At 46.9% G+C, this 24781-nt stretch overlaps 1 protein-coding gene across 3 annotated transcripts in view; it reads left to right on the top strand.

Moving 5' to 3' along the window:
• The window catches only part of PKIB (cAMP-dependent protein kinase inhibitor beta), a 107113-nt gene extending 85069 nt beyond the window's left edge, over positions 1-22044 (top strand). The window contains exons 1-4 of one of the 3 annotated variants that reach the window (XM_074988793.1): positions 3064-3074; positions 5814-5876; positions 10175-10355; positions 21115-22044. In XM_074988793.1, the coding sequence (XP_074844894.1) occupies positions 10202-10355; positions 21115-21200 (240 nt within the window). In that variant the 5' untranslated portion in view covers positions 3064-3074; positions 5814-5876; positions 10175-10201 and the 3' untranslated portion in view covers positions 21201-22044. Of the gene's footprint in view, positions 1-3063; positions 3075-5813; positions 5877-10174; positions 10356-21114 lie in introns of those variants that run through there. The other 2 variants (XM_074988792.1, XM_074988791.1) reach the window with 2 other exon arrangements.
• Positions 22045-24781: the final 2737 nt, after the last annotated feature.

Raw genomic sequence — 24781 nt, 5'->3', positions numbered from 1 at the left:
TAAGTTGCGGAGGACTTGGGGGGGTGGGTTGGTGTAGGGGGGCTAAGCTTGGGGTGGGCTAGGGCGGCAGGGGTGATGGGAGGGTGTTGTTGAGCCAGGGAGTTCAGGGGGTTGGAGCTGGTGCCATGGGGGTGGTGGGTAGGGGGGCTGGAGCTGGAGCCCGGCACACATACGCAGGGAGCCCCGGGCACAGGTTGAAGCTGGAGCCCTGTGTGCCAGGGGCTGTGAGCTGGGGCCGCGGAGGGTTGAGAGGGGGTTGAACCAGGACAGTGGAGTTAGCTGGGGGGGGCGGGGGGATAAAGCCTCATGCAGCTGCAGCAGCTGACAGCTGGAGCCCTGTGTACGCTGGCGGCTGGGACCCAAGCATGTGCCAGGGGGTCAGCTGGGTGAAGCAGGGATTGAATGAGGTTGAACTGGGGTGGGGGTGGGTTGAGTTGGCAGGGGGGTTAGAGCCCCTGCACATGCCTGTGGTGGCTGATAGCCAGAGCCCCACGCACAGGGGTGTGTGAACTGGGGCCATAGTGGGAGGGGTTGAGCTGGGCAGGGGGATTGAATGGGGGGTGCACTGGGGCAGCGTGGTTGAATGTGGGTGGGTGGGGGGTTGGAGCCTCATGCAGCACACCAGGGAGCTGGGAGCTGGAGCCCTACCTGCGGGTTGAAGCTGGAACCCTACACGGGGTAGGGGGTGAGCTGTGGCCGCAGGGGGATTGAACTGGGTAGGGGAGGGGTTGACCGGAGGTGCACCAGCATGAGGTGCTGGGTGGGGGTTGGAGCCCTGCACGTGCTGAGCTGGGGCTGCATGGTGGTTGGATCTGGGTACACAGGGTTTGGGGCCTGGGCATGCAGGGGGCCCAGGGGGTTGTGGGGCATGGGGCTTGGAGCCAGATCCACAGGGGTTGGAGGGGAACCCAGATGTGTGGCTGAAGCCCTCACCACTAGGGGAGGTGAGCTGGGGTGCACAGGGGCGAGTGAGCTGTGGCCACAGGGCTGGGGGAGTTTGGGAGGAGGTTGAGCGGGTGGGGAGGTTTAACAGGAGTGAACTGACCTGGCTGTCAAGCTGCACCACTGTGGGAAGCAGGGGGAAGGGGGTTTTAGCCCACTTGGCTGCCCGCAGGGGCAAGCAGCTAGGTGAGCTAAAAGCCTTCCTCCTATCTTTGCAGAGCTGTGCCTAGCACTCTGGGAAGCAGGGGAAAGGGGCTCTTAGCCTGCCTAACTGCCTGCAGCTGCAGGAAGCTAGGCAGGCTGAGAGCCCAGCAGCTTCACATTGTGCAGAACTTGCATTAAAACGAGTTTCATGCCATGTGAAGACGCGTAAAGTGAGGGTTTACTGTATTTCAAAGGGGTCCGGAGCTCTGGCTGCTGCCACAGTTACTGTGGCAGCATCTGGAGCTCCTTTGAAATGTCAGGCCTGGGGCATCTGCCTCTTTTGCCTCCACCCTTGGCTCCACAACCCCTGCCGCTCCCGTCAGTGGACCTGACTACCAGCAATTATGTGTTTTAAGTGTGACCTTAAAAGTACTAAGAGAATTATATGGAAATGAATTCTGTCAGCTTGCAGCAGCACCAGAAGAAACGCTGTAGCTGGAAATGTACAGATGTTATAGCAAGTAAGCATCAGGCCCAGAATGTAAGATCCAAGCAGGAACCCCAACATGTCAAGCTTCATAAAACAGAGGGAGTCAAAGAAATGAAAAACTTTTTGAGTATAAATAACAAAGGTTAAGTGTTATCCCCAGGCTCATACGTATCCAGTGTAACCACGTGAGACCAGGGATATGTCAAGAGTTGTGGAAAAGCTCATATGTGCTGCTTCATTCTAAATGGATTGTAAAGGAGGATAGGGGGATGTGATTCGGTCTCACTGTGTGGAATGGCATATGTGTGTTCTCTCTCAGACTCCTGGAGTGCAGAAGCCCATGTGGTCAGTGTTCAGGATGTGGGAAACAACTTTGCCATGTCAGAGAAACCAGCTTCTTGCTCTGACTGTCATCATTCATTAAGCAGCTAAAGGGAGAGGGAGAAACCCAAGTAGAGGATTTTATTTTCATTTCTGCTTTAACCTTTCTGTGGTCTGAGTCATTTTTGCATGTTAGTTATTGGGAAGGGACTTGTTTAGTGGGTAGTATAGGGAAGTAGGTTATTGACTCCCTGGCTACGTCTACACGTGCCCCAAACTTCGAAATGGCCATGCAAATGGCCATTTTAAAGTTTACTAATGAAGAGCTGAAATGCATATTCAGCGCTTCATTAGCATGCGGGCGGCCGCGGCACTTCGAAATTGACGCGCCTCGCCGCCGCGCGTCTCGTCCAGATGGGGCTCCTTTTCAAAAGGACTCCGCCTACTTCGAAGTCCCCTTATTCCCATGAGCTGATGGGAATAAGGGGACTTCGAAGTAGGCAGGGTCCTTTCAAAAAGAAGCCCCGTCTGGACGAGACGCGCGGCGGCGAGGCGCGTCAATTTCGAAGTGCCGCGGCCGCCCGCATGCTAATGAAGTGCTGAATATGCATTTCAGCTCTTCATTAGTAAACTTCAAAATGGCCATTTGCGTGGCCATTTTGAAGTTTGGGGCACGTGTAGACACGGCCCCTGTGTGACATTGTTCCAGTCACTTACATTATCCCTTAGCCCATCTGTAAAATAGACACAGTACTCTCCTTCCCTTGCGAGTTTTATTCCTGTTTGAAAAATCACACTGGAGATTCTCTGATGACAAGTGTTATCAAGTGTCTATCTGTCTCACTTCCAGTTAGGTACCCATCACCTTATTTCATTGTAACTCATCAAAATGAACTAATGAGAGCCCATTTTTTGGATCCTGGCTCAACGTCTCCCTCCTCCATAGGAGGATGCTGGAAAGTAATTTCCTCTCTCCTTTCAGTGAATGTGTATGAGTTTCTCTTCATCTCCCTCTCTTTGTTGTTCCTCTAGGTGTGATGGTGGGATGATTAGAATAAAGAAATAAGTTTTCCATTTATTTCTTAGGGCTGTGAGATCTGTGGCCATTCTCCCTTCCTCCTGACGGGAATTCCAGAGTTCTTAGCCCATTACTCAGAATGAGCTCTCCTCTGCTATTGTGAGTTTCACCCTTCAAGTTGGCAGTGTCATTGTTCTTGGGGAATGTTACTACCGAAGGAGTTCATGGTCCCTTGTTGAGAGCGCTTATTGTCAGAGAAGTGTTAAAGAAGAGGGCCAAGATGTTGGTTTTCTGCATGGGGTGGGGAGATGTCTGTGGAGAGAATGGGGTGGATGAGCTCTTTGAAGCTGGTGTTAACTAATTTGGTGTCCAGGAACAGGGAAGAATTGAGGACATCTCCCAGGATACAATCTAACTGGAATATTTGATTCAAGACTCCTTGTATCGGGGAGATACAATGCTAGTGGCAAGCTCTTCAAAATGTTTTCCCTTCAGCAGCAGTATTAGCAACATATATATATATATATATATATATAGCCAGAGATCTCTGAAAGAAAAATTGATAAGAACACAAAGTATTACTAAAAACAATGGTAAGCTTTTCCTGAATAAAGTGTGATTTAAATGATGGTGACCATGCGTTGAGAGTCCATCAAGATACAGAATAACTCTTAATATGACTCTGACCCATTAACTGTTAGGTTTTATGTATCATCTTTTCCAGATATTCTTAAATGTAGTTCTCTGATACGGGAAAACTTCTTAAAAATAGACCCTCAAAAAAGTACAGTGGTAACAAATATAATTTTCTTTTTGATGATAGACAGATAGTGTATTTTCCTAAGAAACAAGTCTGAAGATTTAGAAAAGACAGATTTGTCTAACCATACCAAGCAGAGATGTTTTTCCCCCTTTCTGTTTTTTTGTGGGAACTTGTAGCAATACCAATGTCAGGCACTACGACATTTCCTGAGGATTGGTCTGTCCTCTCAAGCAGAATAAGCATAGTAATGTGTCTGTGAGTAAGCCTTGAATTCAGGAAAAGGCTGGGTGAAAAAAGGCTTCAGAAGTAAATGTACCAAGTTATTTGTCTGCTTCCTGGTCAAGTGGGAGGGAGACATGGCTGACAGTGAATATGGGTCAGGGCACTTACTGCTCCCATTCACCATGAAACACTTTATTCTTGATCGTGAGAGTGACAGTGATGTTGACTTTCAAGAAACTAATTTGTTTCTTCCTTTGGCATTTGCTTTTAATAAACTCTTGTCAGCTTCCATGAATCATTTCTCTCAGGAGACTGGCCTGCTGAATATGCCACTGACAGAAAGTCCTGCATCTAAGTAACAATAAGTCAGACATCTCACATTAAAAAAAAAATTACATTATTTGTTTGCCTATCAATTTTGCCCAAGTCGTCAAAATATGCCCTTTTAAATGTCTGATCTATACAGTAATGACATTTTACATGGGTTATGGGCAAATGACACTGTAATTGACCATTTCCTCCTCCTCATATTCACTGAAACTGAGACATTATAGTACACTAAACCTTTTCAGACAATGGATTACAATCCCAGCTGTGCCTATATAGGACAAAACAATAGAGGAGTGCGAGAGTACCACAGAAAGGGGAGGAGGTCAGACACAGAAAGGAGTACAGTAAAAGAGAGGAGAATAAATCTGACAATATGAGAAGATGGGCATTTTTATACAATACAGTGCCTTTTTGTTGTGAATCGGGTCTTTCATGTGTGCCTGTTGGTCTCCAGGAAGACATATGGTGTTGGTTTTAGCCTATAAAATTTCGAATCTGCCTACCTGAGGCACAACAACTCTCTTCATGCCAAATAATCACAGTTTAGTTAGAGAAGGAGTCCGGTGCTTGGTTTAAAAGAGAAGTGACTGCAGGCAGTTTGTTTTGGGTGGCCCCCTGTGATCTGACATATCATAAATCTACTGGCCTTTCAGAAGTGTTGAAAACAGAGGAGGGAATGCAGTAACTAGTGGCTTTTGTGGGTAGTGTGGGGTATTTACGATTATTTTTGGCAGGCTGCACTTTAATAGTGGCTGCAAAACAAGACTGTTGGACTGATTGACACTGAGGGGATGTATTTTCAGTTTTTCTTAGGAGTGCCCAAAGCAGTGGCCAAGTACAGTCTGAACTTCTAAATCTGAATTTACCTAAAATAAAATTAGATGCAAGCCATATCTCAGAGAGTTTTTCAGAGCTGCAGAATACAATTACAGTTTGATAAATTGTATCAGGGATTCAAAAATGGAGCAGTGGAAAAAAGAGATTTTCAGGTGAAGGGCAGATGAAAGGAGACTATAGCATACAAAGCTTGTTTCAGATGGTAGGAGCTATAGACGGCAAGGTTCCTATACACAAATTATATAGGAGGATGGAGGCGCCAGCACCACAGAGAAAAGAGTAGAGAGACCAGGCTGGAAGACCTCTGTGATGTCCTGGAAAAATAGAAGTCAGTTTTGAACTGCATATTTAAATAAATAGAGGGATGAGGTGGTTGAGGTAATATTTTTATGGGACCAGCTTCTGCTGGTGAGAGAGACAAGCTTTCAAGCTACACAGCCTGAAAATCTGTCTCGCCACCAGAAGTTAGTCCGATAAAAAGATAAACCTTCACACACCTTGTTGCCCTAGTATCGTGGGGCCAACACAGTTATAACATCTTAACTTTAAAAACAGCAGTCAGACAGGAACAATACTGCGCTGGCGAGATCCATCACAATACCTGACCGGCTGGATTAAAAGAGGAAGGAGCTACTGTGGCCCTGGGTGTGGGACACCAGGACATATGACAAAATTTAAACATTTAAGAGCTAAGGAAGACACTTACTACAGACACGCTCTTCTCTGTTTTAAAATCTGATTTACAGCCTTACTTTCCTTGCTGTCATGAGGAGACTGAGCACATGAGCGGTAACTGCAGAACTTCTCTAGTAAGTAAATAAAAACAGACAAGTATTTATGACTAGAAGATGTATCCAGCATTGCCTGAGTCCTTTGGGTTTTTTAAGTAAAAGGAAAATGTACATGCTTGACTTAAATTATTGGATTTTTTCAAAAATATAGTGTTATTTTTATGAAGTTAATTTTTATTTTGAATTTCTTTAAAAGGGGATTGTTAATTTTTTTCAATCTAATATTTTTAGTAAATGTTTTTCAAGGGGATTTCTATCAAGTTTTTTACTTGAATCCTATAAACTCTTAGTCATAATGTTTTAACAAAAAAAGGGCAAGAGTCAATTTGATTTCCAATAACATTTTGTCTCAGTGTCTCTTTTCTGTTTGGTTTTCTGAGAAGCAATCCCATTCCAGGCACAGCCCGTTTTCCTGGCACAACCAAGTCCTTACCTTGCTTTAAGTTATGATAAGAGGACGCTGTTTATTGCATTTGGTGGTTCTAGCTCTTACTGCTTAGGACGCGTTCTTGAACGACAGCTAGACAAACGCTCTACAATATATACTGGATGTATGCCATATATGTAATCTCTTCTTTCAGCATTCCTTGTCAGGGCAGCATAATAGATAATTATATCAGTTTATATTTATGTAAATCAGATCCGGGTGAGATTGGCCAGGATTTGAAACTGTGACCATTTGCAGTCAAGGCAGGAAGTTCAACTAGCCCACCAAGCCTGCACATACAGTTGCTGCACTTATTTAGAGTGATTCACTTACACATTCATGTCCTGCAAAATAGTTTGCTCAAACTTGTCACTATTGGTAGGAGGGTTCACCATTAGCTACTTCCCTGTATTACACACTAAGCAAAGATGAACTTAGAATATTTATGCTTGAAATTGCAGCTCAACAACTGCAAGGAGTTTACAAGAAGGGAGGAAGAACCATCTCTGTGTTTGAACCACCAAGACTAGGTCTTCGGTGAGAGGTTCTATTTCTGACTCTGCCACAGCCATTTTGTGTGACCTTGAGCAAATCATATTCAATCGGTACTTGCCTCAGTTTCCCATCTGGAAAATGGAGATGCTAACTCTGACCTACCACACAGGGCTGTTCTGAGGCTTACAGTACTACTGACTGTAAAATGCTGTATGTTTCTCAAATGAAAAACAACTATAGAAACTAAACATGTTATGGGCTGCAGCCTAGACAGGAAAAACAGAGTAGTAACATGGTTTATATTGCCTTTTGAAAAGAATCTCTTCTAAATAGGGACAGTTGTTAAGAAGAATGTCAGAATCAGGCTAAGAACCCCAGAATTCCTTGTCTTCCATCCAGAGGATGCCTTCTCTCTCCTGCCCATTTAAAATATTGTATATATTGATTTAAAAAAAGACACTCTAGCTGCCCAAATGGAAGTAAATATTTCTTTAAATGGAGCAATTAGTATCTGATCAACAGAAATTGTTCATACTGTTACCACAAATTATTTGCACTAGGTACAAATTGTTTTGTTGCTCTTAATGTCAGTTACTAATTTTATTTGTAGTTGTTACACTTTATGCTTTGTAACACTATTCTCCTGGCCCAGCCTGTCCCTCCCCTTTAGGGCCAGACACTTGGTCTTCAGCTGGTATGCCAGAGCCTGCAAACACCTTTGCATGCAAATAACTTTTCTCAGTTCCCTAAGGCCAGATCCAAAAGCCACTGCAGTCAGTGAGAGTCTTTCCACTGACTTCACTGGGCTTTGAAGCAGGCTTCTAGTGCATAGGGCAATAGTGATACTACCAGTTTAAACAAGGACATTATTTGTATAAAGAGTGGATAAAAGCCTTTATGTAAAAATAAAAATATCAGACTTTTTATTTAAATTGGATATTTTGATTTTTTTTAAAATCGTCACTATAATACTAAATTTCTTATTTAAAAATAGCTGGTACAATTAAATCTGATCACATATATACTAAACATACATTTATAGTCTCATAAAAATGAATTAATGGCTCTCCTCTGTCTAGCCTAACTACTAGCTCTTGCTTTTTAAAAGTTCTGGGTTTCCAATTTCTGTTTTTCAACAGACTAAAAAGTAACATGTTGAAAGAAAGACACGGGCTGGATAGGATTCTTTTGGTTCTGTGCTTGTGTGGTGATGGACCTTAGCCAAGCACTGCAGGGGAGTTGGTTAAGACGCTGTCTTAGGCTATGTCTAGATTAGAGGGTTTTGTCGACAAAATGGCCATTTTGTCGACAACCCACAGAGCATCCAGATTCCCAAGGGCATTCTGTTGACAGTGAGTCGACAGAATGCAGCACTTTTATCAACAGCAGTACCTCACTCACCACAAGGAAGAACACCTCTGTCGACGGAGACCTGTTGACAAAAAATCAGTCTGGACATTCCAGGGAGCATTCTGTTGAAAGAAAGGCTCTGGGACACTGAGCAACCCTGTCCTCTGTGCTTCTGGTTGGCTGTTTTGCCAATAGAGTGGCTGGACAATCTAGCTGCTCTCTTGTCGACAGAGTGGATCGCTCTTTCAATCTGCTTTGGCAGTCTGGACATGATCTGTTGGCAGAAGTTTTGCCAGAAGATATCTTCTGACAAAAAACTCTGCCAACAAATCTCTCTAGTCTAGACAGAGCCCGAAAGACAGAGACACAATATATAGGAAAGGACAGAAGGAGCATTGAGAGGAACAGTAGAGTGGACAAGAAAGAAAAAGGGAAAATATTATTCAGCACACACACCGCTTCCTATATTCCCCCATACTTTTGCCCCTGAACATCTTTCAAGGCTTCTGGGCATAAGAGAGACCCTTTTAGAAACTATTTTGAAGAAATTCATTCCCTGTGTGAAAAAGGAAAAGATGTCAAGTGTAGGCAGTGCAAGGTGATGTAAGGCTTTGTTGAAAGAATGAAGCAGCGTAAGGAAAACTGCTCATTGGGAGAAAATGGTGTGGATGAAGATGTGGATATGGCTGAGTGGATCAGCTGGTTGTTAACTTAAATAATTCACTTTGCAAAGGATTCTTCAAGACTCTCTCTATACCTTTTAGTTTGTGTGATCTGGCAAGTAAACTCTCAAGCTGTTTCCTGTGCTGGATGTAGCTAGAACAAAAACAAACAAAACTTAGTTTAACCAGTGCTTAAGGCTTGTTCAATTAGATGGCTGGCTTTAGACTCTATCACTCAAGTATACAATACAGAAAGCTGCAGTAAGAGAAATCTAGAGTTGTCACAGTCATTTTCTCATTTTATGTTACACAGTACATGCCTTTATTTTGAACATGATGGCTACAGACCATAGTGGTGATACCAGAAATCTACTCCCTATTTTATTTAAACATAAATCCACTGTTCCAACCACACACACTCCAAAAACAACAACAACAAAAACAAAGAAAAAACCCAAATAAATGTAGAATTGCCAGTGAGTTCAACAGGGCTTGCTCCAAAATTATGTGCACTCTCAGCACATTCAGTCTTAGCTTTTCTGGTAACTTGATTTAAATCAATATTTTTTATTTGATTTGGTTTTTTGTTTTGTTTTGTGATTTAAACTGTTCTTTAAATCAATGATTTATATTGGCTTGATTGAAATCAATCCACCCTGTTTGTAAGAGACCGCATGTCTTATTTAAACCTAACTAAATGTATTTCTATTCGAACAGGGCAAAGTAATAGCACCTGTACTTGCAGGATAAAGGACGTTTGTGGAATTCTGAGGTTTTATGTTTAGTTCTTTGTCCGAACTGAAGCACAGAGTCCTTTCTGTGCACCCTGCTTCAATTGTGAAAGGATTTTGTTTCAGCCTAACTAAGGACAACGATAATAATAAAATCCACCGACTGTTTCTCAGAGATAACACAGGAAGGCAGAGTTTCAGTTCCCTTCCAGGTGACTGGCTAGTAAAACCACATATGAACAGAAAATAGAAAAGGGATCAGGACACAAAAAACCCCAAACACAAAAAAGAAAAACAAAACAAAAAAAACCCCTCCAAACCAAAAAAAAAAGAAAGCCCATTACAAGAGGTTCATAGAAAGTCTGCCTCTATGTATACATACCTTGTTTGTACTGAGAGTTATCCATTGTGCTTGTCGGTACTGGTAAAGTACAAATTGGAACAGAAGGAAATGAACAATGAATACAGATGAAGTTGTGGCAGCAGGGTATTGAAGTATATGACATTTATTAAGAAAGCACTAGTTGGTCACGTCTCACAAGCCAATGGCATTTGATTGTTTAGAAGGAGACTACCTTCCATTGTTAAGGAATGGAATTACTGCGTGTTTCATGACAGACAGCTTTTCTTTGGTGTGTGTTCTACCTGCAGATGTTGCTATGAAGAAAGAAGTCAGAAATGACTGATGTGGAGCCTGTGGTCACAGATTTTGCAGCATCGGGAAGAGCAGGCCGACGAAATGCCTTACCAGATATTCTGGGTTCACCTTCAGGAGCTGGGGCAGGGACTTCAGACCTACAAGACAAGCTAGCTGAACTTTCTGTGTCAAAAGGTAATACCTAGAAATAGTGAGAATGTAGTGTTTCAGGCAGGTAGCCTCCATTTTCTCCTAAGACTTACATCACTTCTCTCAGTTCTGATGTCAAGGGCAATGGTAGCATTTCTTGTCCAGCTAGAACTAAACCTGCATCTGTTTTCCAAAGTGGCCACTAACTGTGCCCATTAATTGGGAAAGTTTAATTTTACACCAGGTTTCAGTTAAGCTTGCCATACCCACCCTTCTGCTGAGGCTATGAAATGAATTCCAAACCCATGCAGTAGCAACAACAAATACCACCACCAGCACCACAACGTTGTTGTGCCACTGTCATATTGTTAGTCACTCACCTTATCCATCAGATTCTCTTCAGCACTGGGGATCTACTCATGACAGAAGGGCAGGAGGTGTCACAAAGCCGCTTACAACACCCAATTCCCTAGTCCCTGCAGCTTTGGCTCCAATCAAGCATAAATTAGAGCCAACTAGGGATGTCCGTAACTTACTAGAACCGTCAGGCACCCCAGGAGACCATATGCCAGCTGTGAATTTGTGGAGGAGAGCTGTGTTCTGCCTTGTCCGACTGCCTGGATGGAGAAGGGTTAATGAGGAGACAACTCTCCAAGCTTTACCACAGCTAAGAGTTTGCTCAAACCAAGAGGATTCTTAGCCAGGAAGCTTTGACTAGGTTCTGGGACCTTGGTGCTCTCAAAGAGAGAAGCTGTCCCTATTATTTATTTTCCATGGTAATCCTATCTGCTGTTCCATGTATCTCTCACGCGTCTGTAACTGATATTCACAACTCACTGCAGGATCACAGAGAACTTTTGAGAAAGTAATAAACATCAGTTCTCACAGGAGGATAGAGCCTGTGAGAAGAGGCGCAAAAAGGTATCAATTTGATGCCTGCTTGCTTGAAACTAGAAGTGGGGAAAAGAATCAGAAATTTAGGGTGCATGTGTGTGGAGAACAGAAGTGCAGAAGTTAAAGGGCAGAGCATTGTGAAGTAAAGGGAACTGTTCCTTATGGCCCTGCTGTCCTCTAGAGCCTGAGAAACTGATTATAATAATTTGTTTTAGTATTTTTCTAGGCTCACTGGTCTGCCATTGCCCTTTTTAAAGATGGGTGTTATGTTTGCCTGTCTGCACTACTCTGGGACCTCACCCATCATTCTTGAGTTATCAAGAGATTGCTTCACCTAGATGGTAAAGACAGTAGAGATGGTCCATTGCCCTAGGTGTGGGGGAGGACAGTGGAGTCCTTAGTGCTGGGAGCCCTGAGAGTTTGACATCAGTGAAAGCAGGTAAGGGGAATTGAATCAAGCCCTAAGGTCAATGGAAAAACTACCCTTCAATGAGAACAGGAAGCACAGCAAGACAGGGCTGCCCGGTGTCCTGGAAGCCCTGTCTGTCAACCGGTAGACCCCCAGAACATTCAGACCGGCTTTCTGTCGACAAAAGCGTTTTGCCTCATGGGGGAATGGCAGCAACCTGCAGACAGAAGTGCCTATTACTGTTGAGAGAATGCCATAGGAATGCGTATGCTCTGCTGGTTTTGTCAACAACACTGTTTAGTGTAGACATAGCGTAAAAGTTCAGGCTCAGGCTGCAGTCCAGGCTCTGGGACCTTCCTGCCTTGCAGGATCCTAGAGCTCAGACTCCAGCATAAGCACCTCTGTCTACACTGCAATTAAACAGCCTCTGAATCTGAGCCTCAGTCAGCTGGCATGGGCCAGCCATGAGTTTGTAATTGCAGTGTAGACATACCCTAACATTCCACTCCACCACATTCCGGATATTTATTATAATGAGAATTATTTATGTTGGGGAGTGTGTAAAATTTTATTTTACAGGTAATAAAGCTTTCTGCTCTGAGCTCATGACAGAGGAAAGAGGAGCTGCAGTAGTGTAACAAGGGGAAATGCAGGGTAAATAGAGATTACCAACTTCTCTTATGGGGAATATAGAGTTTATTTTGGTTTCATTTACCCACTTTTTTACCACTCTACCACCAGGGAGCTGCCATTTCCGTTACTGAATGGGATGTAGCCAAGAGTAACGTGGATTTCGGTTGTTATTCGCAGCTGGAGCTGTGGAGGTGGAAACACTACATTAGCCAAGCCCAATGAAATATTCATTGGTTTAAAAAATCATATTAAGCTTTACATAGTTCAGCATAATAGCCTTAAGGGACAGACACGCAACTAACCTGAATAAAACAGAGTAAACAAAACAACTGGAGACCGAGAAAGATTCCATCTATTTGCTTCATTTTTGCCTCTGGAAAGCTTAGTTGAAAAAATGTGCTTCTTACAGCATAGAACCTCTCCCCTTACTCTTTTGCCACATAAAAGTGAAGATGAAAGAGTAAAAGTATTAGTAAAAGAAACACCAAGGCATTACACAAAATAATATAAGTATTTAGCCCTCCAGGGCAGCATGATCATCCACTCTAAGAGCTCATCCAATCTATTATTAAGAAGAAATAAAAGAGAGAGAGAGTAGCTCCAAGAAAATGTGCTGCTGCTTTTACATGAGTACTGGTATGTAATCTGCTGCAGAGATTTGATGAACAATGACGTATCAATTGCTCTTGACACTGTTGTGTATGTGAACCAATGCTCTTACTGAAAAGGGTGGTTTTTAAATCCTCTGTTATTGAGAACAGTAATTTTCAATGGTGAAAATGAGATAACAGGAAGCTTGCACAGGATCAAGGTCAATGTGGGTCTAACTTTAGGAATAGCTCCGAGTGCTGTATGGACAGGGAGTTCTCAAAGGGTTTCCGTGATGCTAGCTAGAGAATTGTTCTGTATCACTCTAATAAATGCCACAGAAACTCATTGAAAATTCTTGTGGTATCAAAATGTATGCAAAAAGTTATAGCCCATATACACTGTTGGAAAGTAAACCAATGACAAGGCAATGACCCAGACAATGGCCAGAAAGTTTGGAGAGTTGAGTAACCCAAAGTTTAGATCTTCATCTGCACCTTATAGCTGCGTCTACACGTGCACGCTACTTCGAAGTAGCGGCACCAACTTCGAAATAGCGCCCGTCACGTCTACACGCGTCGGGCGCTATTTCGAAGTTAACTTCAACGTTAGGCGGCGAGACGTCGAAGTCGCTAACCTCATGAGGAGATAGGAATAGCGCCCTACTTCGACGTTCAACGTCGAAGTAGGGACCGTGTAGACGATCCGCGTCCCGCATCGTCGAAATTGCTGGGTCCTCCATGGCGGCCATCAGCTGGGGGGTTGAGAGATGCTCTCTCTCCAGCCCCTGCGGGGCTCTATGGTCACCGTGGGCAGCAGCCCTTAGCCCAGGGCTTCTGGCTGCTTCTGCGGCAGCTGGGGATCTATGCTGCAGGCACAGGGTCTGCAACCAGTTGTCAGCTCTGTGTATCTTGTGTTGTTTAGTGCAACTGTGTCTGGGAGGGGCCCTTTAAGGGAGCGGCTTGCTGTTGAGTCCGCCCTGTGACCCTGTCTGCAGCTGTGCCTGGCATCCCTATTTCGATGTGTGCTACTTTGACGTGTAGACGTTCCCTCGCTGCGCCTATTTCGATGTTGGGCTGAGCAACGTCGAAGTTGAACATCGACGTTGCTGGCCCTGGAGGATGTGTAGACGTTATTCATCGAAATAGACTATTTCGATGTTGCAACATCGAAATAAGCTATTTCGATGTTGGCTGCACATGTAGACGTAGCTTATGTGTCTATAAAACAGAGCTGGACATTTAACAAGGAAAGGGTTTGCTTATGAGGGTTCTGACCTTTCTTCCATGCAGTTGAACCAGAAATATATCAGGAAGAGCTTCTTTACCAGGTAGGCAGAGAAAATGCAGAGCAGCGGTGTTCCCTGTAAGCCAAGTGCTTCGGCAGATGCCCAGGAGAGATTCAGGTGCTGCCCAGCTGATTAGCAGAGTGCCCCCAACTACCCGCAGCCAGCAGCACGTGTTTCGACTGGTGCCGCAGATCTGCACATACCTTGGTGCACATAACAAAATGTGTTTTTCCCATAAGTAGGGAAAAAAATAGAGGGAATACTGCAGAGTGGAATGATTTCATTTTCACATTTTTCATACCTGAAAAGAAATACTGTTTGGGTTTGTATGTGGGTGATGATCTTGGACACATTATCCAAATTGGTTTGTCCTTACTTAAAGCTTGTGGGCAATAAGTTTTACATTATCTTCAGGAAGCTGTCAACTGCTGTGATACTGGTAAAAATCCAAGAATGGGATCTGCAGATGCCCTTTATTATGGAGCAAAGGACGAGAGCTACATACATTGGTCTGTGGTATAGCCCTGTGTGCCGTAAAGATCACATCAACTTAACTACCAGGTTTCTCCTGTAGAAGAGCCATCTAGTTGTCGGTTCAGTTAAGTTCCTTTCTATAGGCAGACAGCTTCAGTACAGCTTCTATCTCAGTCAACTCTCTTAGAAGGAGTAAGAACAGAGGATAAATTACTTGTCACCAGTCACCCTAGAATTAGTATCAGAGAGGTGGCCCTATTAGTCTGTATCTTCGAGAACAACAAGAAGTCCTGCAGCACCTCATAGACTAACAGATATTTTGGAGCATAAGCTTTCATGGGCAAAGACCCACTTCATCAGATGCAGTTCTCTAGAATTAGAGACAGCACATTGCAGCTGACTGTGACCATTAGTCAGGTTGCTGAGTAAGTCATGAAGGTGCTGCTTTCCACTTCCTTGGGTTTTGAGAGGCCTCAACACCAATGTCGCCTCTAATTTTTTCCCTGTGTGTGCAGATAAATTTTATGTGCACCAAGGCATGTGCAGATGTGCACCACCAGTAGAAACACATGCTGCCCGCTGTGGGAGGTTTGGGCAAAGCTGCTGAACAGCCGAGCAGCATTTGAATCTCTCCCGGGCAGCTGCCCTAGCACTCAATTTACAGGGCACACTGCTCAGCACTTCCAGCAGTGGATCACAAGCTCCATTCTGCAAGGTTGTCATGCTAGAGAGTGCTGGCTCTGGAATGATGCTTAGTTGCCTGTTTTCACTCTGGTGGACATAAGAGATGCAGTTCTTCTTCTTGCTAATAGTAGTTTTAAGGGCATGGTTCCAAGGCTGCTTGCTGAAAATTGAATCTTTTGATCTAACAGTTAAACTATGTAAGACTCAGAGAGCTCCACAGCCAAACACTATATAGGTGGGTCTGCATGTGCAAAAAACTTCAAAAAAAAGGCCCTTTTTCAAAAGAGCGGGAGGAGGGTCTACATGCACAATCCCGTCTTTTGAAAGAAAATCGAAAGAACGGGGCTCAGAAATTGAAATCCGAACCCCGATCCTGTATCAGGAAGATCACTCCCTTTCAAAATAATAAATCGAAAGAGTACACATGTAGACGCTCCACAGCCCACTCTTTCGAAATACAGGTCTGCCATGGCACTGATCAGCTGGAGCGCGGGGCCCCTCCAGCCGGCAGCAGTGGGACTCTATGGTCCCTGCATTCAGCTGCTTTAAAGCCGCATGCACACAGAAAACCCCTGGCAGGAAGCTGAGAGCGTGCTAGGAGCAGCCTGTGCATGAGCTCCAGCCACACGCTCCAGCCATGGCCAGCAGCCAGCCCCCCCCAGCGAGCCCCACGGCCCCCCCTCCGTGCCCTCTCCAGCCTCCCAGGGCTCCCAGGGGGTGAAAAAATATGAGCCCCCTCCTGGACAGAGCAGGAGCTCCTGGACCTCCTCAGCCTCTGGCAGGACGAGGAAGTCCTGCACCACATGGGCGTCAAGCAGTGCAATGCCGCAGCCTTTGGCTGCCTGGCAACAGGCCTCTGCACCAGGGCCACCCAGAGCGTACTCCAGACCAGGTACGCTCCAAAGTAAAAGAGCTCCAGCAGGGATATGCCTGGTCCAGGGACCAGGCCGGACACTTCGGGGCAGGTCCAGCGACCTGCCCCTTCTACCGGGAGCTCCGGAGCATCCTGGGGCCCCAGGAGAGTTCACCTGCCACGGCCTTCCTGGATGCCTCCGGGGAGGAGCTGCAGCCAGCGGAGGTGGAGGAGCAGCCCAGATCGGGGACCCTGGAGGGTGAGAGGACCACTGAGTGGTCAAGTGAGGACGGGGAGCTGACCATCCTCATCCCCTCCCGCTCCTCCAGCCGGGCGACCGAGGGCCAGACATCTCCGGACGTCGCCGGGGGACCTTCTGGTGCGTACAGGGAGGGGCACACACCTATTCCAAGGGTGGGGGCGACGCAACAGCTGGGCACCCGCACGTGGGACCGGTGGTCCCTGGGCCCTACACACGCCATCCACCACATGGGATGCAGCACCCTGCGGTGGCACTTCAGCCACACCCAGCACCCGCCCTCAGTGGACAGCGCTGTAAGCCGCGCAGGGGTGGTGGCTGGTCGGTGCCCGACGGCGCCCAGGGCCCACATACTGCAGGCTGGGAAGGGCCACCTGTGGGAGAGACCCCTGGAATCACACCCAGGCTGGGAGGCCTGGTCTCAGGGGATGGTGGGGGGTGGGTCAGTGCTCCCTGGGGGGTCAGTGTCCCTTGTGGGGGTGGGGGCCCTGTGGGGTGGGCTCGGGCAGGTACACCACAGCCGGGTCCCCTCTGTTTGGGGCACAATGCTGACATGCTGTCCTCCTGTCCACACAGCCACACCATCCAGGGGCCGGGAGAGCCCTGCACCGTCCCTCGTACCGGAGATCCCACCAGCTGCAGCCGTCCGGACGCCACCCCAGGCAGGGCGCCATCGGGGCCGTGGCTGGAGGGCCCCCCGGAGGGCCGGGGAAGATGCAGCCACCCAGCGTCAGACCAAGGTGGCTGAGGAGCACCTGCACCTAGCCAGGGCCGACATGGAGTGGCGGAGGGCAGCCTGGGACAGGATGCTGGACACTCTCCAGGGCATTGGCCAGGCTGTCCAGGAGCACACAGCCACTATGACCTGCCTCCTGGCCTCCCGGGCGACTCCCCCTGCTGGCCCTGTCCCCACCGACCCCCCCGAGCCTGCCCCCGCCGAGCCTGCCCCCGCCGCCGCCACCAGCTCACCCCCCACCGCTACTTCCCGGTGCTACCAGCACCTTCCCCTGCCCACCAGGGACCCCACACCCGGGGAAGCAGGGGCTCCAGGGTCTGACAGGGCTTGCGGCCCACCACCCCTGCCCCAGAATGAGTGCCTCCCTCCCCCCTCCAAGTTACATCCCCCCTCCAGGTTACATGCCCCCTCCCCCCTCCAGGTTACATGCCTCCCCCTCACTCCTCCAGGTTGGATGCCCCCCTCCAAGTTAGGTTCCCCCTGTGCATATTTACCAACACCAGTTTGACATAAAGTTTGTTTATTGTTCACCACCCCATGCTGTGCTCCTTGGTGGATGGTGGGTGGTGGATGTGCGGTGCTGGTGGGGGTGGGGATGGGAGTGGCAGGGATGGTGGGTGACAGATGTGCGTGGGATGTGGGCGTGCATGCGGGTCAGAGGTGGCCGTCAGCAAAAGCCTGCCTGAAGGCCTCATGGATGCGGTGACCGTCCTGGCGGATGGGGGCGGTGCTCAGCTGCTCATAGAGAGCGCCATCCGGAGGGCCCCCCCAAGGGACATAGGCGGCCCCCTTTCCCTCCACAGCGCTGTGGAGTACGCAACAGGCGCCCACCACCTGGGGCACATTGGGGACCCCGACCTCCAGGCGTGTGAGGAGGCACCTCCACCGCCCCTTTGCGGTGGAGGCATGGTTGTGGGCATGGTTGAGGTGCTCATTGAACGCCTCCCGGGTGGGGTCGAGGTGTCCCATGTAGGGCCTCATGAGCCACAGCTGCAGGGGGTATGCCGCACCTGCCACCATGCAGAGCGGCATGGTGACGTCCTCAGCCACTGGGATCTCCCTCTGGGGGACAAATGTGCCAGCCCCCATGCGGCGGCAGAGGCCAGAGTTCCAGAAGACCTGGGCATCGTGGGTGTGGCTGGCCCAGCCCACGCAGAGGTCGGTGAACTGTCCCCTCACGTCCACCAGCACCTGGAGCACCACTGAATGGTAGCCCTTCTGGTTGATGTACTGGCCGGCGCTGTGTGGCGGGGTGCGGATGGGGATGTGTGCTGTCCAAAGTGCTGATGCACTTCGGGAAGCCCAGGTCCTGGAAGCCAGCGACCGTGTAGTCCACATTCCCCAAGCGGACAACCCTATGGAGCAGCATGGCGTTGATGTCCCGGACGACCTGCAGAGGGGGAAGGGGGACACATCCTCTAGTGCAGGTGTGGCGGCCGTCTCCCCTCGCCTCAGGCCCATTCTGCCCCCCGCCCGTCCAGCCCCTGGCCCATGCAGCTCCTGCCCCCCTCCCATCCGGCCCCTTGCAGGGGAGGGTTCCCCTTGCCCCAGCCCCTCCCACCCCCGGCCCCACCTTACCTCCATAAGCACAGCCCCAACGGTAGCCTTGCCCACCCTGAACTGCTGTCCCACAGAGCGGTAGGAGTCCGGGGTGGCCAGCTTCCAGATGGTGATAGCGACCCGTTTCTCCAGGGGGAGGGCTGCCCACATGCAGGTGTCCTGGTGCCGGAGTGCGGGGGCGAGCCAGTGGCAGATCTCGTCGAAGCTCTGCCTCGACACGCGGGAGTTCCGCAGCCACCTTTCCTCGCCCCACTCCCGTAACACCTCGCGCTCCCACCAGTCGGTACTGCTGGGGTGGGTCCAGAGGCATCGGGGCCTGGCAGTGGCGCGGGGGGGGGGGAAGCCCCACAGCCCCAGGGGGACCTTGCAGCCACCCGATGAGCTGGGGTGCAGCTGCGGTGAGGGAGCACAGCACTGCCAGCAGGGCGTCCATAATGAGGGCGTCTGCCTGCAGGAGGTGTCGCTGGGCTTCCATGGGCACGAGTGAGTGGGCTCTGCCGGGCAGGAACAGGCTGGGCAGCACTCAGCTCGTGCAGAGGGGAGGGAGGGGCCCTTTAAAGGAGGCGGCTGGCTGTGGCCCTGGAAGGGCTTGTCGGCCATGGGACCCCGTTCGCGGCGTTTCCTGCCTCCCTGCTTCCGAAAGAGGGCTTGGAGCCGTGTGGACACTCTCTTTCGAAAGACCAGGGCGGCACTTCGAAAGAGCGGATCGGAACGCCGATCTGAAAAATGGCGGCGGGGGCTCTCTTTCGATGGCCGCTTTTTCAAAAGCTGAACTTCGATTTTTGCCCTTTCGAAAGGGCGCTTACGTGAAGACGCAGCTTATACATAAATCCAAGGTACCTGGCCTGATCAGATCCCTAAAAGTCATAGTCTGGCCTAGATTTGGGTGTGCAAATCCCATTGACATCCATAGTTATGCTACAGCTAGCTTGAAGACAATAGGGAAAGGATAAAACTGTTTTAGAAAGTGTTGCTGATCAGGAATGAAAACAAACCACCAAACCAGAGGGCAGCTGATATTTACTTGTTCATTTAGTCAGTAGAAAAAAGTTAACCGTACATATAATGCAATTCTCTTTTAATGATCTTTTGGGCCTGCCCTGGTTTTCTTATATTCACATAATCACGCCTACCCTGTCCCTAAAGGAGAGAACTTTCTAAATTAGAAAGACAATCTTCGTTTTGCAATTGCAGAGTGATTTCCATTAGGCTTTTAAAGGCTAGGAATAGTGAAGCATATCATAACTACCACCCCCATCCATTGTCATTTTCTCTACCTGCAGCCAAGCAACGCTCAGAGATGTGAAATTCATTCCTATCTTTGGAAAGAAATGAGAGAAAAATCAAAAAAATTATCTCCAATTTGAATCTTACAACAAATACCCATTGATCATAAGCAAGCAACCTAGCATCAGTAGGGAACGGCTGTTGGAAAATGAGATGCAAGTCATGTCTGCCTAAGGCAGGGGCTCCCAAACTTTTCAGCATGATGCCCCCCTTTTGATTTTTGAGAAACCCTCACACCCCCCACTTCTTCTTTACCATCATGCAACCCACTCTTTTAACAGAAAAATTAATTTGTAACTTAAAATAAACACCAAAACATGATATAAACATTTTATTTAAAATTAAAAATAAGCACAAGTAGTTTTTCTTGGCCCCTTGGGTGTGCGTGGTGCAGCCCCAGCTGACCAGCTGCTTGAACCCCGTGCTAGTTGCCACAGCTGCCTGCACTAGCCACCCATCCACCCACCCAAGGCTTGCGCTGCCAGAGCTGCCCACCGCCGGGGCCCCGCTGCTGGGGCCTCCTGCCTCTAGGGCTCCCCGCTGCAAGAGCCAGCCACTCAAGCCAGCCGCCCAAGCCCCACGAGCTATGAGCTGCCTGTCTGAGCCCCTCCCCTCCTCCAAAGTGAGGCACCACCAGCTACCCCCTCTTACTCCATCCCCATCCTCCTCCCCTGAGCCAGACACCCCCAGCCCCCTATCTAACCCCATCCTCCTCCTCCCGCCACAACCCACTTTCACTCACCTTTGCAAGAAGCAGCTAGCTCCACGTGGAACTTCGCAGGCTGCCTGCTTTTTATAGTGGCTGCACTGGGTCTCCCACCATAAAATGGCAGGGGCTGAGATCTGGATGCAAAGGCTGGCTCTTTCTTGGGGTGGGGGGAGTGATGGGGGGCTGGGTCACTTCACGACCCCCCCCAGGAATTTCTTCACAGCCCCCAGTTTGGGTAACTGTAAGCTACATGTCCTAAGCTACCTACTCCATCTGTCTAGTGGTTTTGCTAAAACATCTGTCTCTCTGGAAGTTAAGAGCTAATCAGTACTAGCAGTGAATAGTAAATATCGATGTTTGATTAAATAGACAACTCCTTGCATGAGAATGTACGTCCTGGGTGTTTTATCATGTACCTATGTCTCTTTAGATGAAGAATCAGAGGGTGGAAAAATATCATCATCTGAAGCCATGCTGGAAAATCCAGAGACCGAAGGAAAGAGCAGTGACACTTGACCTCTAGAGACTGCTGGATTTACAATGTCTTTCAATAGACTTTACAAATGTTCTGCTTTTCACAGGTTCCTAGCCCTGGCAGAGACTGTAGCGGGCTGGGCAGGACTATGCAACACAGCTGTATCAGGATGATATAAACTTGCAGCTACTGATTAGGGTTTTCATGCTGTTTTCTATGGCAGTCCATCCAAAAGCAAGTAATCTACAAATCACAACCAGGAACATGCTAAAGAATGTTTGTGATTTTTTTTAATTGTTGTCTGTTGCGCTGTATTTACACTAACTCAAACAAATCCATTCTGATCAATGATTGTGGTAGACAGTTGCACACAGCACAGATACCACCTTAAATATAATTCCTGGTTAATTTTTCAAATTATTTTTCTCCATTACATCAACTCTGGTTTCCCATCCAAAATGAACAAATGATGCAAAGTGTATTGGGATGCACCTACGAAGGGAGTGTTGATTATATTCAGAGATAGAAGAGTCCGAAAGTTTGGAACCTTTTGAAGTTTTTGTTCCCTGTTCTTCAGCTTATTCAGCTCTATCCCTGAGCAGATAATTTCTGGGTTCTTCCCTTCTCAACAGTCATTCTACTTCTGTCTTTTCTGTGCATAGTCTCAATAGTCTATTTGTTCTTATGTAGCTAAAATAAAAAAGCAACATTTGCAAATGGTTTAAATTGTTTAATCTCACAATGGCTATTAAATAGATTACCATCTCTTGTGTCATCTTCTTGAATCTTTGATGTCGCTCCAGCCTGGGAAAGAATGAATCAGAAGTATCAGAATACACAATGATTTTGTTCATTTGAGGGTTTTTTTTATTTTGGTTTGTCTGTTCATGACAGACCTGTGCCAGTCATTGTGGGTTTATATTTAAATAAAGACTGTGCTTGCATTTAAAGATCATCCAGGTTTTGTTATAAAAATTGTGTCCCTGAAAATATTGTGCATGTACGCCTTAACCATAGAGCATATACACCCATGGGTACACATACCACTGGGTGAGACCCACTGGTGCAGCTAATTATGACTTACAAGAGGAGGTGGGAATGCTACGTGCATATTTGCATTGCTCAGAAGATGATGATCATAAATTCCACACTGGGCAAAAGTAATGGGGCTTGACGTTGCTGACTGGAAGTCCTAAGAGGGAGAGGTGCCTGAATGTGCACCCTAGCTTAGAGGCAAGACACAGGACATCCATACACAAAATACCTTCACATCTCTTCCCCACAAGTCCAACCATATCTGTGTGGGTCTTTCAACAAAGGAGAAGACTCCCCCTGAACCGAATGGAAGCTGAGCTCCACCACCTCCTCCCCAAACCCCATCCCTCAGGAACAGAGTCTTAGAGCTTTTCACGTTACACAAAACACTGTTTCATTAAAACAAGGTGAACATGCTGCCAAAGACTGAAAGAACAAAGGAAATGGCATCAGCAAAGCAAACAGAAAACCTGGACAAGAGGAATTCCAGGTTATATTTCACTTGCAGTGCCTGCTCTTACATGGTCCTGTGTCCCAGTCCCAATTTCAGGCAGCATAATGACCCTGCTTGAGCAAGGTTCTTAATCTGTGGCTAACTTTGAACACCTGAGTAAATCCCATGGCAATGAAGCAGTGAAGGACCATTACAAGGGACGTCTTGCATGATTAAAAGAAAGCAGGCGATTTGTTAGCTGATAGCCTACATGAGACCTGCTTTTCTTCACATTGAAGCACTGCCTATTTTGAAAACTGCATCTTACATTGAAATACATTGAAAGTGAAGCTCTGGCTATCGTACTTCGTTGATAAGAAAATGCTTATATTAACCAAAGGTGTTTTGCAAGCATTTTCTATTAGAATGCTTATGTATGTGCTTAACTTTATATGACAATGGTCCCATAACTGCTCACGTGTAAAGTTAAGAATGTGCTTGACTGTTTGTAGGATCCTGGATGTCACGCTCAGACAGTTCCATGATGCACTAACCACATTGCAGCATTGGGCCACGATTTCTCTGGGATGTATACAACACTGCTGTGGCATTCCTGAGAGTGACACCAAAGCATGGGTACCAACCTGAGGGCAGACTTAGCAAGTTAGGGCCCCACCCCAAAATCAATGTGTTCTAAATTAAGGTTTCACCAACCAACTCTACTACGTGCAAACACCTTAGGCGTATAATCTTAAATGGAGAAACAGACACAGGCCTGCCAATAGGAGGACAATTGATTGTTCCTCAAACCAGAAGCAGGGAGTTTCCAGTTGTAAGATCCAACCATATCCTCTAGTTGTCAGTTCAGTCAAGTTGCTATCTACAGTTCTATCTGGTATTGAAGGGTATTGATGGGTCTCCTCTTTCAGAGGAGTGGGGCATAACAGTTTTTGTACTAGCGCAGTCGTACATACCAAGTAATGTCCCTTTCCTGTGCAGTGATTCCTACAATCACAGAAGCTCACCGTACCCCCACTGAAATATTCCATCATGATTTGGAATACAACGACAACTGAGATGAATGCATGCAACAGCTCATACGTATTCAACAGTTAAACGACTAAGTACTTATCTATCATGCTAATGCTTATTTTATCACTATTAACCCGCAAGCAAGCCAGACAGACTTCAGTTATGTCAGTCTTCAGTTAAGACATGGGGACCTTGGTGTGAGTTGGCCTTGGCCTGCCAGGGTACAGCTGACACTGAAAAAATGTGTATAGAGATAAACAAGGGAAAGGAGCAACTCTAAAACAGAAAACTGAGTATGTTCAGCTAAGGAACAGACAAATGAAACTGCAACAAAACAGGCTTTGGTTTTTTTTTTTTTAACATGACTAAATTTAACAGGGTCAACATAGTTAATCAATTTGGAAAGTATTTGGTCCCAGCTGTAGATACAAAGAGCAATATTGCTAGAAGTCAGTAATGGCAATTACCATTTTAAGGGCGTGACTCAGCTGGGTTTCTGAGCATGTGCCTCACTTTAGGCATGAGACTGAGCCCAGTGAAGCCAATGAGTACTCACATACTTACAGTAAGTACATGCTTAAATGCCTTGCTGACTCAAAAATTTATTGTGTGTAGTCTGATACATGTTGCAAAGCACTGAACACAATTTCCACTCCAGTCAATTTGGTACAAGTGCCGTTTATTACTGTAAGTATCTTTATTGCCAGTGTAAATTATGCATGGTATTTTGTGGATTTATGAAGCAAAGAGATCAATGCTGCTGAAAGGCAGGAAAAATGTATTTATTCTGGTATGGATTTTAGAGTTTAATGGAACAATTATTCATTTTCAACTACTCACTAAGAAGAAAATAGTTCATGATACTATATATATAGTTCAATATAGTTTACATGCTTTCAGGGTCAGTCTTGAATGCTCACTTACTTAACTGAAAACTAACGTTCCTTGGACATGATCTGTAGTTTTGCACTCAGAAGACACATATGATAAATCAGACAACCATATTGGACTGGCTCTTGCTCCATATTGGATCTGGATCTTGGCATAAATAGCTGTATTTTCATTTACATCCTGCAGAGCAATAAATGGGAAAAGTATATTTTTGGGAGATTTATTAGAATG

This window comes from Carettochelys insculpta, chromosome 3 (assembly GCF_033958435.1).
Source record: "Carettochelys insculpta isolate YL-2023 chromosome 3, ASM3395843v1, whole genome shotgun sequence".
NCBI classification, from domain to species: Eukaryota; Metazoa; Chordata; order Testudines; family Carettochelyidae; genus Carettochelys; species Carettochelys insculpta.
Note: the sequence above shows the minus strand (reverse complement) of the source record. Positions and strands in the feature narration are given on the sequence as shown.